This window comes from Molothrus ater, chromosome 23 (genome assembly GCF_012460135.2).
Source record: "Molothrus ater isolate BHLD 08-10-18 breed brown headed cowbird chromosome 23, BPBGC_Mater_1.1, whole genome shotgun sequence".
Lineage (NCBI taxonomy): Eukaryota > Metazoa > Chordata > Aves > Passeriformes > Icteridae > Molothrus > Molothrus ater.
The window spans coordinates 4,551,875-4,565,320 of NC_050500.2; the positions used below are offsets into that span (position 1 = coordinate 4,551,875).

Genomic DNA, 13,446 nt, shown 5'->3' on the forward strand with positions numbered 1-13,446 from the left:
CAGTGACACCCAATGTTCACATGTTATCCACTACTTCTGGAACCTGTTGTACTGCCCAGTGAATGACTCTGTTCCCCAGAGTAGTCCTGGCCCCAAGCACCTGATATTATAATAGTATGTGCACACTGTCTGGGAAGTCCTTCTGAAGCTCATGAGAGCATGCAGATACCATACCTCAGCTCCTGCTGAGTCTGTCTAAGGAACTGTAAACAGGAAAATAGATCGTTTTTGTCAAAATAGAAACCTTAGAAATTTCCCCAGCTATTCCTGTGACCCTGCTCAGAGGAAGATGCTTGAAGAAAAAAGCCTGATGAGCAATTTACTTACGAGTACCTGCCTGACATCTTCCTCACAACTGCAATTATTATTCCTGCAAGGATTCCAACTGCAACAATGATGCCAATAATTATTCCAAGCAGTGCAATTGTTCCCAAACCACCTGAAAGAAGAAATTGGGAATGTTATTATGTATGTCATGGAGACCATTGGAAAATGGGAATGTTAGTATGTATCTCATGGAGACCATTGATAAGAGGCTACTGATAGACCTGGTGCTGTCTGCTGCATCCCACTCCTTGGGGAAATTTCTTGTGAATTCTAAAGTAGGTTTGGATGTTCAGCAGCCTGGTATTGTATTTGTGTTCCTCCCAGATGAAGGAAGGAATGATGACTCTGTCTCCATGTTCTCAGAAGGCTAATTTATTATTTTATGATACTATATTATATTAAAGAATGCTATACTAAACCATACTAAAGAATGCAGAAAGGACATTTACAGAATGCTAAAAAGATAATAGTGAAAACCTGTGACTCTCTCCAGAGTCCTGACACAGCTTGGCCCCAACTGGCCAAAGAGTGAAAACAACTCCCAGCAGAATCCAGTGGAACAATCACCTGTGGGTAAACAATCTCCAAACACATTCCAAAGCAGCAAAACACAGGAGAAGCAAATCAGATAATTATTCTGATTTCTTTTCTCTGAGGCTTCTCAGCTTCCCAGGAGAAAAATCCTGGGTGAAGGGATTTTTTTAGAGAATGAGGATGCCACAGCCTGGAGCCATGACTTTGGGCTGAAGGGCTCCATAGGGATGTGGATATGGAGACAGTGAGCAGGGGAACCAGGGAAAGCAGCTCAGGGAGCAGCTCTGCCTCCCCTGGACTTTTATTTAATGGCATGGGCACAGGAAGGGCTGCTGGAAGGGGAGCTGCCTGGCAGTTACATTTCTCCCTTGTCTTTATAAGCAAAGATTCTTTCTTATACCTTCATCAGTTTTCTCTGTTTCCCCACTCCGTTCACCTGTAAGGACAGAAAGGCAATAATTACTCCCTCTGCTTTGTACAGTGGTGCCTTCCAACTTGAAAGGTTATATCCAAGGAAAACTTCTATTGACTTTGTCACAATGGTTTGAGCTTGTTCTTTTGATAGAAAGTGAGCAAATGAAGTTTGAGAGAGTATTTCAGATTTCCAGATATTGTTTAGTAGATGGCACTATAACTTTGATGTGTAAAAATAGAAACGAAAGGGATTTTTACCATCAACACGTTCAGTGTTAACTTCATAAGCAGTAGCATTTTCACTTTCTCCATCCTGGATGAAGCTACTTTCTGTGGTCTTCAGGTCTCCAAACTGCAAAACATTTATTACATTGTGGAGTCTTGTGGGCAATGACAAGGGGGAAAGAGGGGAAAAACCCCCTCAGTACATTCAGTCTATATGTTTAAAGTAACATTTAAATTTCTTGGTCTGTCAGGTGTGGATGCATTTTTTAGCTGTCACCTCTCATGTTTGACATGCATACAGTGACCAAACAAACCAGGATAAGCTGATTTGTCTTCCCTGCTAGAGGATTTCTACATCAGATCTCTTGGTAGGACTGCAAAAGGTGTAGAAGGCTGCAGAATTTTGCAGACCTGCCTTTTTACAGTGGGTTTTTTGTAAAGTAGTTTTTGAGTTTAGTTTGACTGAAACTGTTTGAGAGATACTGAATTGGAAGAGGTGGGAAGTGGCAGGGAATAAAAAGGCAGCATAAAGGATCTTTTATTTAGCGTTATATACTCACAATTGTTGGTACTTCTTCAAATTCTGTGTCATTTCTGTCTCTGAAATCGCTTGTTGCACTTTCTTCTCCTTCTAGAACTGAGCTTGCTGCATAAAATTTGAGAAAATTACTCAGGGTTTTCCTTGGTTAGTCACATGCTCTGGCTTCTCTGAGACATAAACTCTATCAAACATGACCTCTGTGTGGTGTTCTGTCTCCCTGCCCTTGCCCACATGGGAATGGGAAATTATTTGGAATAAGCTTGAATTCTGTTATACTCTTGCCCAAAGCAGTAGAATAAAAAGCTGAAGCCATCACTTAACTCTGGTGCAACCTTGAAACATACTGGTTACTACCATTTTGTCCAAGAAACTATTTCCTTTTTTATTAAGAAAAGTTTCTCCAAAGTGGATGTGGTTATGATTCCAGATTTCAAGCTAAGCATTACCTTCTCTATTGGGATAGATTCCTTCAAGCATCTTCCATTTTCTAAAATAGTAAAAGATTTCTCCCATCTTTCAGCTCAGCCACAGCTGCAATCTTTCTTTTTAGACCTGCCATCAATGCTTATGGGTGCAGCTATAATTTGGAAATATTCCTACACAAATCAGCCTTGAGGCTTTCCTAAAGCTGCAAATCTTATTTGGCATAATTTGAATTTTTAGATAACAATGTAAGGGCTGTTTGTTTGATTTTATTCCAGACCCCTAGTTCATCTGTGCTCATTGATAAAATGGATATTTAGATTTTGGCCCACACAGTGCTGGTAATTTATAAATACAGCCAGAATTCATCAGCAGGGAAATGAGCTGGAATAAGGAGAGGTAGGGCAGAGTGGAGATAACTGGCAGTACCAAGAATGTGCTGAAAACCTAACTCTCATTTAATTCCATTTTGTGCTGATTCATAAACCTGTGACAGGCAGAGTGTGATGTTAATGTGCTGTGAGAGCTCCTGGGAGTTTGTAATTCCTGCTGAATTTCAGATAGCAGGGCTGAAATGTAAGCAAAGAGCTAATAGTAGATGTCCTGAGCAAGTATTTGGGGGAAAAAAAGCACTGAAAACTTCTTTCCTAGACTCAAATTTTGCAACTTCTACTTATCGAAGCAACCAGATCAGAAGAAGGACAGCTCTTGATAGTTCTTTTAAAAAATGAAAATTAGGTATGAGAAATATTCACAACCTCTTTGTTTTTTTAAATTGTAACACTTTCTACTAATGTCACTTTTTATTTAGTGATCTAAAAACATTCTCATCTCCTCTGCATGTCAAGTTGGACAATTTCTGAATTGCTAGATTGAGTCCAAATACTTTTTATGGAAAACTTTGCTACTCCTAAATGCACTCTACTTGTTTTATAAATGATATGGAGGCAAGTAAACTGGCTTTTGTTCTGTGACTGAAATAGAAAGGATGGGCATTTTGCTTGGTAGCAGCCAGAAATTAATAAAAAGGGTAGAATCCCTTTGGATCAGCTGTGTAAACATCACTCAGAAATTGTTTTTCTTTAATTGTGAGTTCTGTTTAAATTTTGTTCATTTTTACCTGCCCCTTTTCATATAAATATGTTATTTCAAATTAAAAAGCCAATATTTAATTTTAAAATCAGGAAAAAAAATGTACTGGCAGCTTAGAGAAAATTTTTCAAGCAGAAGATGAATGATTTGCCATTGAGAAAAATAACCCCTGGTTTTGCTTGAAACTCTCATTTGAATTCTACTGGAAACTTGCAAATATTTTTCCTTGGCTTCCAAAACTGTTTTCTGAACCAAACTAGAAAATTTTTATCCATCTCAACCAATATAAGACTGAGAGCTTTGTCCCATTTCTGAGAGAGCAAACACTGAACTAAACTTAGATTTCTAATTCCATGTTTACTGAAGTAAATAGAATTTTATATTTCTGTATCCTAATAAGCCTGAATACAGATACAGTTCCTATTTAGGAGCCAAAAGGAGTGCAGGGAGTACTTTAGGCAGTAGTAGATGAAGAAACTACATTCATGTAATGCCAACATGAGGCCAAATATAGTGGCTAATTAAGCCAGTCTCCCAGAAATCACCTTATAATCCATGGAGAGACTAGAACAGGGTAAATCAGATTCCAAATTAGATGTTAAAAATAATAGTTTGGTCATTTCTGATTGAAATACCCCAGGTATTGTTGAAGTTGCATAAAGGGACCTGACTTTTTGTTGTATATTTAGACACTCTTTAAATATCAGTGCAATTTAAGGTATAGCACTATTTTATAATTCTTATTTTTTGCTTATTAAACAATATCTTTAAAATACAATCACAGCTATGTAAATGTTAAGTGTGAACAAAGAAACAGCAATAGAACTCAGCAGCACAAATGTGTACGGATCAGTTTACCTTGTAATCCCAGTCAGAACTGAAGAAATATCCTTTATTCACTAGTTGAAAATACGCAAAGATGGAGAAAACCAATTACTAGAGGAAAATCCCCCAGTAGAAGGTGCAATAAATGTTGTATGTCAACAACAAGCAGCTTATTGGGAGAAGCTGCTTATACTCCTGCCATGGCAGCAGCTTTCAGCCCTGAAAATTGCCTGATAGGGAAGGCAGGAAAGGAAAGCATGTCACACAGCAAAGGTGTAGAAAATCAGTGAATGTCACAAAGAAATATAAAATAATTTTTCTTTGTTTGATGCTTTTTGCAGATTCTTGGCCATGAGTGGCAAGAAAACCTATTTCAGTGCCTTTGCCCTCTGATTGACAAAAGGAGGTGGCCCAGATTAATCTGCCTAATTTTAGGTTCTTAATAAAGGCACCTAAATAAAGTGTCTACTTGCCCTTATCTTCTTTTATAGTCTGTAGGGACAAATAAATACCTCTAGAAGATAACTCAGCTCACCTGAGATTTGGGTCATCCTTGGTAGTGCTGCCTTTCCTTAATTGCAAAGGGAAACTGGAATATGGCTTCCCTATGAACTGCCCAAGGCTCAGACTGATCTGATCTGGTTTCTGCCACTCTGAAGGTCTTGTCCCAGCCCTGTTCAAGCTGAAATTCTGTATCTGATGCAGAATAATCCCTGGACTCTATTTCCAGGTTCATTTTAGACTGACAGTGGAGGTGGCTGGCTGGTGGTTAGACACTACCAAAGTATCACCCAGAGAAAGACTGGGAGGCAATTTTTATTTGTAGGAAGGAACACTGGCTACCAGACAGCTCTTTGTCAGAGAAAGTCATAATGAAGTTAAATATTGAAATGATTGAAATGGAATTGGACTTAAAGCTTCTTTCACTGTACCCAGTACAAGGCTCAGCACCACTGCCACCAAAGGGGATGGAAATGGGACTGAAGGGGTGTGTGCTTCTGTCCTTTCTGGATTTCATCTGATGTGGGCCAAATGTAGCAAGAGTCAGGGTTGAGTGGTGCTTCTGCATGTGTTCTTGATATTATCTTAGAGGAGGTTGTAAATAAAAACATTGCCTCCCAGTGCTGGGCTGTCTCCAAGGAGCCCCCTCTGTTTGCAGCTAGATGTTGCTGCAGATGTGAATTAATCATTGCATCCCTTTCTGCCAAAGTTCCAGCTGAGAGCCTTTCAGTTCAAAGTCCCAGCTGCTCTCAGGCTGCAGCTTCTCACACCAGGACAGAATTTGATGTCTTTAAAAGTTTAATACTACTTTGAAAAACCTCCCATGCTCAAGCATCCCATGACCCACTTAGGGGAAGCTGAGCTCACTACTGCATGCCCAGAGTGACAATTTACTAGAGAAACCTCTTAGAGCTGCTCTCAAAGCACAGTGGTTGTGTTGGAAAGGAGAGGGACTTGTAAAACTGTTGTTCATTAGCATTTCTTTCAGGTATCTCCAAAACCAACAAAGATACTTCTGAAGATGAAATATGTTGTAGGATCTTGCTTCTCTCCTTGCATAAACCTAAATAAACCCAAACCCTAGTGGGTAAAGGCAGTTGTAAGCCTGTATTTTAGCTTAGTCCTTGAAATAGTAAGCCCTCAAAATAGAATGTTTCCATTTCTGATAAGAGACCAGGAGATAAAAATGGCAAACCTTAAAGGATTCCCTCCAGCAAGAACTGCAATAATCCTTTGCTCATTGCCCTCTGCTTCTACATTAAAAAAAAAACAAAAAAAACAAAAAAAACCCCCAAAACCCAAAAAAACCCCAGCTTCAGTTATTTATAACAGCTAAAAATATTAACTAGCAGAGAGTTTAGCAGGATGGGTCACTTGGGAGGAATCACTTTTCTGTTGGAGATGGAACAGAGCAAACATCTGGAGCTGACTGATGGTTTTCAGTATCTGCTCCTGGAATTGGTACAGACCAGGGGGTGTTGTTTGAAAGACTGAGTATGGATGAGTGTGTTGGCCTTCCTGTTTTGACTGCATTTTATTCAGCATTTATGTCCTGATACAGGAATTCCCTTCCTGCAGAAGTATTCTTCACTTAGAGACCTTAATTTGATTGGGAGCAAACTGAGTCTTAGTTAATTTGATTGGGAGCAAACTAGTCTTCCTGATAAGGGAATTCCCTTTCTGCAGAAATATTCTTCACTCAGAAACCTTAATTTGATTGTGAGCAAAGTGAGACTTAGTCAGTATCTCATAATTGGAATTGGTTCTGTTGTAGTTCATTGAAAATTTCTATTCATGGTGGTGGAGGTTTAACAAAAATGTTTGATTTCCAAGGGATCTGCCTTTCAAATACAGCAGCTCTGTAATTTTCAAAAGCAGTTTTGTCTGTGATTTGGCTTCATCCTCAATTTAAGTGTATTCCAGAGTCATGTCCAAAACCTAAGCATTAGATTAATTTTGTCTGAGAATAATTTTCCATTATTTTTATACTTTTGGATTAGTTTTGTTAAAGTGTGCATGTGTCTCTTTTGTTGTGAAATCATTCAACACTGCCAAATCCAAGCCACAAAATTTTTTGCACTTTGAAAATGCAAGGGTTTGAAGAATATTATAGAGTGGATTCTGAGATTTGAATTTTACAACTTGAACCTTTGGACAGCTACAATTTTCAAACTTCAGTAAAGTAGAGAAGTTTGTTAATGAGAACTGAAATTCTCATTTGTGCCTGGGGCTCCTGCAAAATCAAATCTGCAGTATCCAGAGAGCTCTGTGTCCTTGGCCTGTTTGGGGCCACAACATTGGCATTTTCTTTCTCTGTTAATTCTTTCTGGAAGCTGGAGTAATCTGTCATGTCCTTAAAATCCCCTGGCGTGTATTTAAATGTCGAGACTGTTATTCAGGAGAAAGTATGTGCTGTGTAAATCCTGAAGTGCTTTCTGCAGTTTCCTTAGACAAAGACTGACAGCTCTGCTATACAGAACAAAGGAAGCTGGATGAGAGAACACCAGAAGCTCTGGAAAGTATCTGCCAGTTGGGAAAATGATCATGAAGCACAAGGGAGGATTTAGCTCAGCCTTATTTAGAGTATGACTGACTTTGGTCAGGTATTCCATGTAGCATGTGATGACAATGCTTTGCTGAACTGTCAGAAACATTTCCTTTGGTCACCACACCCTGCTGCAGATGGGTTTTTATTGCTGGGGCTGGCTCAGCCAAAGGAACTGTCCTGGTTTAAAAGCCTGGTTTAAAGCCAGAATTTAAATCAACAGCGCCAAAGTGGCAAAGAACCACTCAGCTGCTCCTCAAGTAATTCACATGTCTGAATGTTACAATGTTCCACTGCCAGAACAGCAAACCAAAATGTGCTTTAACTGGGCAGATGCAGAGAAGCAACTGCTCTTCAAATGCTTGGTGTGTACAATGACCCTCAACCAGTCACAAAACAAAGCCAGGAGAGGAAAAGCTGCAAACTTCCTAAGCTTTGTCTTCTGTACAGTGAAACCAGCCACAGAGCTGTGGGCATTAGGAAGGAAATTACAAACTCCATTACAGGACATTCCTTTAAAATATTCCTTTAAAATATTCCTTGCAGAGCTAGAGATGAATATTCCAAATTTATGCTTTTAATAATGTTGCTGTGTCAACATCTGCTTTCTTCTCTACTAAGTACACTAGCCTCAGACTTGTTATCCCATAAATATGGGATAAAATTACTTTTTAATTGAGATTTGCTGCCCTGTGACCCTGTTTCCCTGTCTGCAGTTTTATAACAATGTAATTGTTTCCTCTGATCAGTGAGGGATGGGACAAGGTTGGATTTGTGATCAAGGTGTAAATGCCTCTTGTATCTTGCTGTAAAGTGGCAGAATCACTTTAAAGTGGCAGAACTTTCAGTCTTTTGCTGCATGGCTGGTGAGGAAGAAGAGTTGCAGCCAAGACATAGAAAAAATACAAAACTTGGTGTAAGGGATCAGCAAACTGGGCAGATATGCAGCACAAAGCAGACATCTGCTTACAAGTACTGGGATATGTAAATGCAAATGAAAGGAATTAAGAAATGACCTCTACTACAGTAATAAACGAATCTTTCCCCTAAATGACTTCCTTCCATGCACTCTGAGGCTGCAGCTGTGTAGATTACCAACCCTTTGTCTCTGTAAGCAGAATGTTTTGCAGGTTCCTCAACTCATTTGTTTGAAATACTCATGCCAGACCCTGAACTGGAAACTTTTAGGTGTTAATTCTGTCCACACAGTGATTTTTGACTACCTACTTTATACTTCCATGCAGCAGGCAAGTCCCCTTCAAATGTGTTTAGTCTGACTTTTATACTCCACTAACAATAGACTAATGTTTGGATGGGTTTCATAGTCATAAAAACATTTTAAAGTGGGTTTGCAGTTAAGTGTGTCCCCATTACAGATTTAGCAGTGTCTCAATCTCTCCTAACACACTCTGCCTGAAAATGCTGCTGGTGTTACAGCTGAATTGTGCCCCACTAAGGACTCTTCTGATGCTGGATGTTGAAGTGTTTGTAATCAATGAGTACAAGGATGGAAAAAGCATGAGGAAGTCATAAAGCAACATGAGAATGTGCTCAGCATCAGCTTCTATGTCCTTGGAGAGGTTTTGGCCAAGCTTCTGAGATGGAGAGTTGGAAATCAATAGTGCGTTTGTCTCTTATTTTCCCCTCATTTGTTTCTCTTCAGCACATCCCAGCATACCTGTACTCCCAATCCCACACCTTTTCTGAACCTCTGTGTAACAAATTGTGCACTGCAGAGCTCTGAGCTTTGCTGTGGGATCAGTCCCCATGGAGGGGATGGTCTGTGCACACACAGATCAGAGGGGCTCTTTGAGAGGCTCTGGGAGGCAGGACCTGGCAGCATTTGGGTTCATCCTGTAATCCCTGACCACATCCAGACAAAAAGCAAACAAACCAACAAAATAAACGTGCCACTGAGCCAGCCCCTGTGCCTGAGCTGGGCCACCAGCCACAGTGGGCATTTCTGTGGTCCTTGTGTGGCTCACCTCAAGTGACACATGGAGAAACACCACATGGTCCTGTTGGAGCCTCACAGCCTGAAAACCTTCCTGCACTGCCTCATCATCTACCTAAATGCTCCCCAGGTTCTTTGCTGCTTTGGTTTTTTTGCTGTTTTTTTCTTTTTTTTTTTTTCCTAGATGATTTACAAGTCCTTGATCTGAGGTAAATGCACAGATTCTGTAAAACTGCTGAACTGCAGGAGCTGAGGATCTGGCCTCTCTGTTTCCAGTTTGAGTTAATGAAAGGTCCACTTGTAAGCTCTTAAATATGACTCTTTTCTTTGTTTGTGAAGTTACAGATTCAAAAACTAACTGTCAGAATACAGATGTGCAAACCTCCCTGGTGATTTTGAATTTTTAAATCAGGTAATGTTTTCCTTGCCCAGCTGGGGAGAAATTCAATTTGATTTGTTCTCTGCTGTCTTCCACAAAGATACTGCAAAATTCAGACTTGCAGACCTACTCAGCAGAGATTCAGCAAGATGATTTTCTCCTTTCTGTGGTAGTAATTTTGGGTATTGGGCATGTAGAGTTAGATTCAGATGGTGAAGAGGCACATACAGGACATTTGTAAGAGTCATTGTTCATGCAGGATGAAAAGTTGTGCAGCATTTATTTAGTAGGAAACTGAGTCCCTTTTGAGTCAAATGTGACTGTTCCATTTGCTTTTACATTTTGTTTAGCACCAGCAGTTACAGAGTTTGATTTTCAAAAGGCTTTAGAGTTGCCTGATTTTATTGTTTAGTTTTGCCACTGCAATAGTGACAGGGTTTGGGTAAATCTGTACTGCTTTGAAACAATCTTTTCTTGTGGTTTTGTCAATTCTCTTAGTTATGATTTTGAAAAACAAAAAACTTTTCAGTCTTTCACAGCTGACTCTAAGCTTCAATTTCCTTTCTTATGATATAAACACTTTTAATCTGAATTATCCTGCCCATGTTCTTACTTTCAGTCCAAACTAAACGTAACATGACCTTGTATAAACCTGCCTTGCATAAGGAAATAAAATCTAATATTTGCCTCTAGGTAAGATCAGGCACATGGACAGTTGATACAGCCCAGGTGACATGTGGTATCTTGTAAAACAATCATGTTAAATTTTGTTCATGTTATGTGACAGCCAACAGAGTAATCTCCCTCCCTGCTATGATACAGCACCATGGAAAGATTTGGAATCCAAAGCCAACTTCCATCTCAGCTCCTTTGGTCTGCCTGATTCTGTGTGTGAAGATTTGCCTGAGTTTTGACATGCTGAACGAGATCAGCAGGGCCAAAATGTATCTGCTAATATGAGCATGATAATTAATAATAATAATAATAATAATTTGGAAATTGGAAATATGCTTCCTACTGGAAACAAAGCTGCTTTTCTCGAGTCCATAACCTGGAGTGCCCAGCCATAAGAAAAGGGCAGCTGCAGGTTTATTTATGGCCTTTTTTAGGTTCAGAGGTGTCAGATGGAGACCTTTTTCCTCTAAAACCCTCAGGCCACGCTGTGTTCCCCAGAGGTTCATGGATCTGGATAAAGCCACTCTACCAAGCACTGCACAAGCCAATCCTTCTCCATGTCCCTGTCAGCCAGCAGAGACTGCTGAAGGTGGCATTGCCATTTCATGTCTCTTCTAACTTGTAATTGCTGATGATTATCAGTAAAAAGCAGTGATAGACACTAAATACTCAAGACTTATTTTATCTGGAGTCTGTTTTCCTGCTGTATCCTTTGGAAGTTGGCCTAAATGACTGGCTCCATGTGAAGAAAAAGTCACCAACCCTAAACAGACACAGAAACCCTCACACACTGTAAATCACATTATTGATCCAGCTCTGGAGTTCAATGCAAACTGTACAGGTAATAAAGCAGAGGTAATATTCTTATATTCTTTTCTTAAAGCAGGAAATATTCTTATATTTTTAATGACTAGTAGAGTTTCAGCCTGAGCATTGCTGAACTCCTCTCAGAGATGAGAGAAAATATGCTTGAAGATGAAAGACCTTTTAAGCTGTACTTCTGGTATCTTAGATTGCTTAAGGTAATTCTATAAAGTAGTGGTTGGCTTTAAATTTTGGCACACTTAATATAGAGGCTTTTTAACAACAAGGTGACTGTGTGAGCCTAGAAAACAGCTTTTGTGACTTGCCTAATATCTGTGGATTTTAGTTTTTCTGTGAAATTTTGAAGCACAACTCCAAATTTCAGCCTCACATTCTGACACACAGAACGCCATTAGAAGTTTCAAGTCAGCATCCACACTCAATGTACGTCAATATATCTCCATTCTTTCCAGCAGGATGACACTGACTGTTATCTGGCCAAAATCAGGTCATTTTTGCAGTTTGGGTGTCCAGATCTAAGCCTGATGAGGAGATCTATGCTTTGTAGAGCAGTGGGCTGAGTTTCAGGTTGCTGCACTCAGAGCACTGGTATGAAACTGCTGCTTGGAACGTGCTCCATGGCCATGGCAGCTGCAAACCATGCTGCCTCTTGGCCAGTTCGTTCACATGAGTCAGATGATACTCAGAAAAACTGAGTTGCAAAATGACATTCCTGGAATCAAGTTCTGATCAGGGTAATTCTCATTTACTGGTAACAAATCAGACTCCTATCCTTTAGGGTACTGATCAGGGTAATTCTGATTTACTGTTAACAAATCAGACTCCTATCCTTTAGCTGTAGAAAGGCTTAAATGTCTATTTTACCTAAAAGTGTATATTGTATCTTTCTTATAAAATTCAAAATTAATCTTCCGAAATTAATCTTCCTTATAAAATTCAAAATTAATCTTCCGAAATTAATCTTTTTGGTACATAACGCTTTTCAAATCTGTCTTTGGCAATAATTCCCCCTGGTTTATTTTCCCTCATTGTATATACATTGAGCCATATATATTGAGCCATATATATAATATATATATATAAAATACATATATTATATATAAAATATAATATATATATATATATATATTATGGCTAAGCTAGACTCAGCAAAGCCCTGCATAAGCCTCAAATTCTAAGAGTCTGAAATGTCTCTAAGGACAGAAGTTAAACTCCTGAATGAACAGATTCACCAGTCACTTTCACAGAGTTATACCCCTAATTTAGTTTAACCCAACCATATCTTGCAGAGCCTGCTGTGAGTGTTGCAGTGAGACTGGAGCCATTTCCAAGGCTGAGCAGGGAATGCCTCCCCTGCCTGCCCCTGCCCCTCTCTCCCTCCCCTGCACACACAGAAAATTCTTTCCTAATGGAGTCAAATTCAGCCCATTGAAAACTTTTACTGCTTCTATCCAGATCACAGCTGTAGAAGGTGCCCTGTTGCAGCTTAAAAACGACAAAGAAAGTTTGACAGAGTAACTATGTAACCCAGGAGAGAGCACAGAAACTGTTAAATTACAGGAAATTACTGGGAATAACTGTAACCAAACTTTCCCCTTACCTTCTTGAGCAAGTGCTGCAAAAGGCAGGCTCCCGAGGAGGAAGATGAAGAATGGAACTTTTAGAAACATACTTGATCTGCTCAGAGAGTCGCTTTCCAATCCAGAGACCAGGCAGATCCAAATTTGGATTATTGGAGAATTACGATGATAAAAAGAAATCACTGCGAAAAAATACTTTGGTATTCCAAATATTCCTTTAGCTGCTGTAACGTGAAGAGGGGAGGTTTTCTCAGATGATAACTGAGCAGTTAAAGGAAACTGAGTGGAGTCAGAATTGTTTTCTTTAGCCAAGGGATGGGAGCAGCCTAAGGTGGTCCTCAATGAGCAGCCAGGCCCGCCCTCCCCACGCTGTTTGGTCAGGACCAAAGTTATGATCTCAGCTCAGATTTAAAGTTACAGGACCTGGTGTGGTTTTCAGGAGACTTTTATTTAGCAAAGGGGGAAAAGGAATTTGGGCAAAGCTAGGTGTTCATTCCCTCCCTTCTGCAAACTGTCTTTAAAAAATCCTTAGGAAACAACACTAAGGACACTTCTCCTGTTATTTCCAGCAGTGAATCGATGTTTTTTTCATTTCAAAGTGAGCCC

General features: G+C 39.6%; 1 protein-coding gene across 1 annotated transcript; it reads right to left on the reverse strand.

Moving 5' to 3' along the window:
- Window positions 1-323: 323 nt before the first annotated feature.
- PDPN (podoplanin) lies at window positions 324-13,074 on the reverse strand. Its single transcript, XM_036396329.1, has 5 exons — window positions 12,861-13,074; window positions 2,061-2,146; window positions 1,534-1,627; window positions 1,262-1,297; window positions 324-439 (listed from the first exon to the last, which is right to left on the reverse strand). Exons 1-5 carry the CDS (start codon window positions 12,928-12,930, stop codon window positions 324-326), a joined length of 402 nt encoding a protein of 133 aa, XP_036252222.1. The 5' UTR covers window positions 12,931-13,074.
- Window positions 13,075-13,446: the final 372 nt, after the last annotated feature.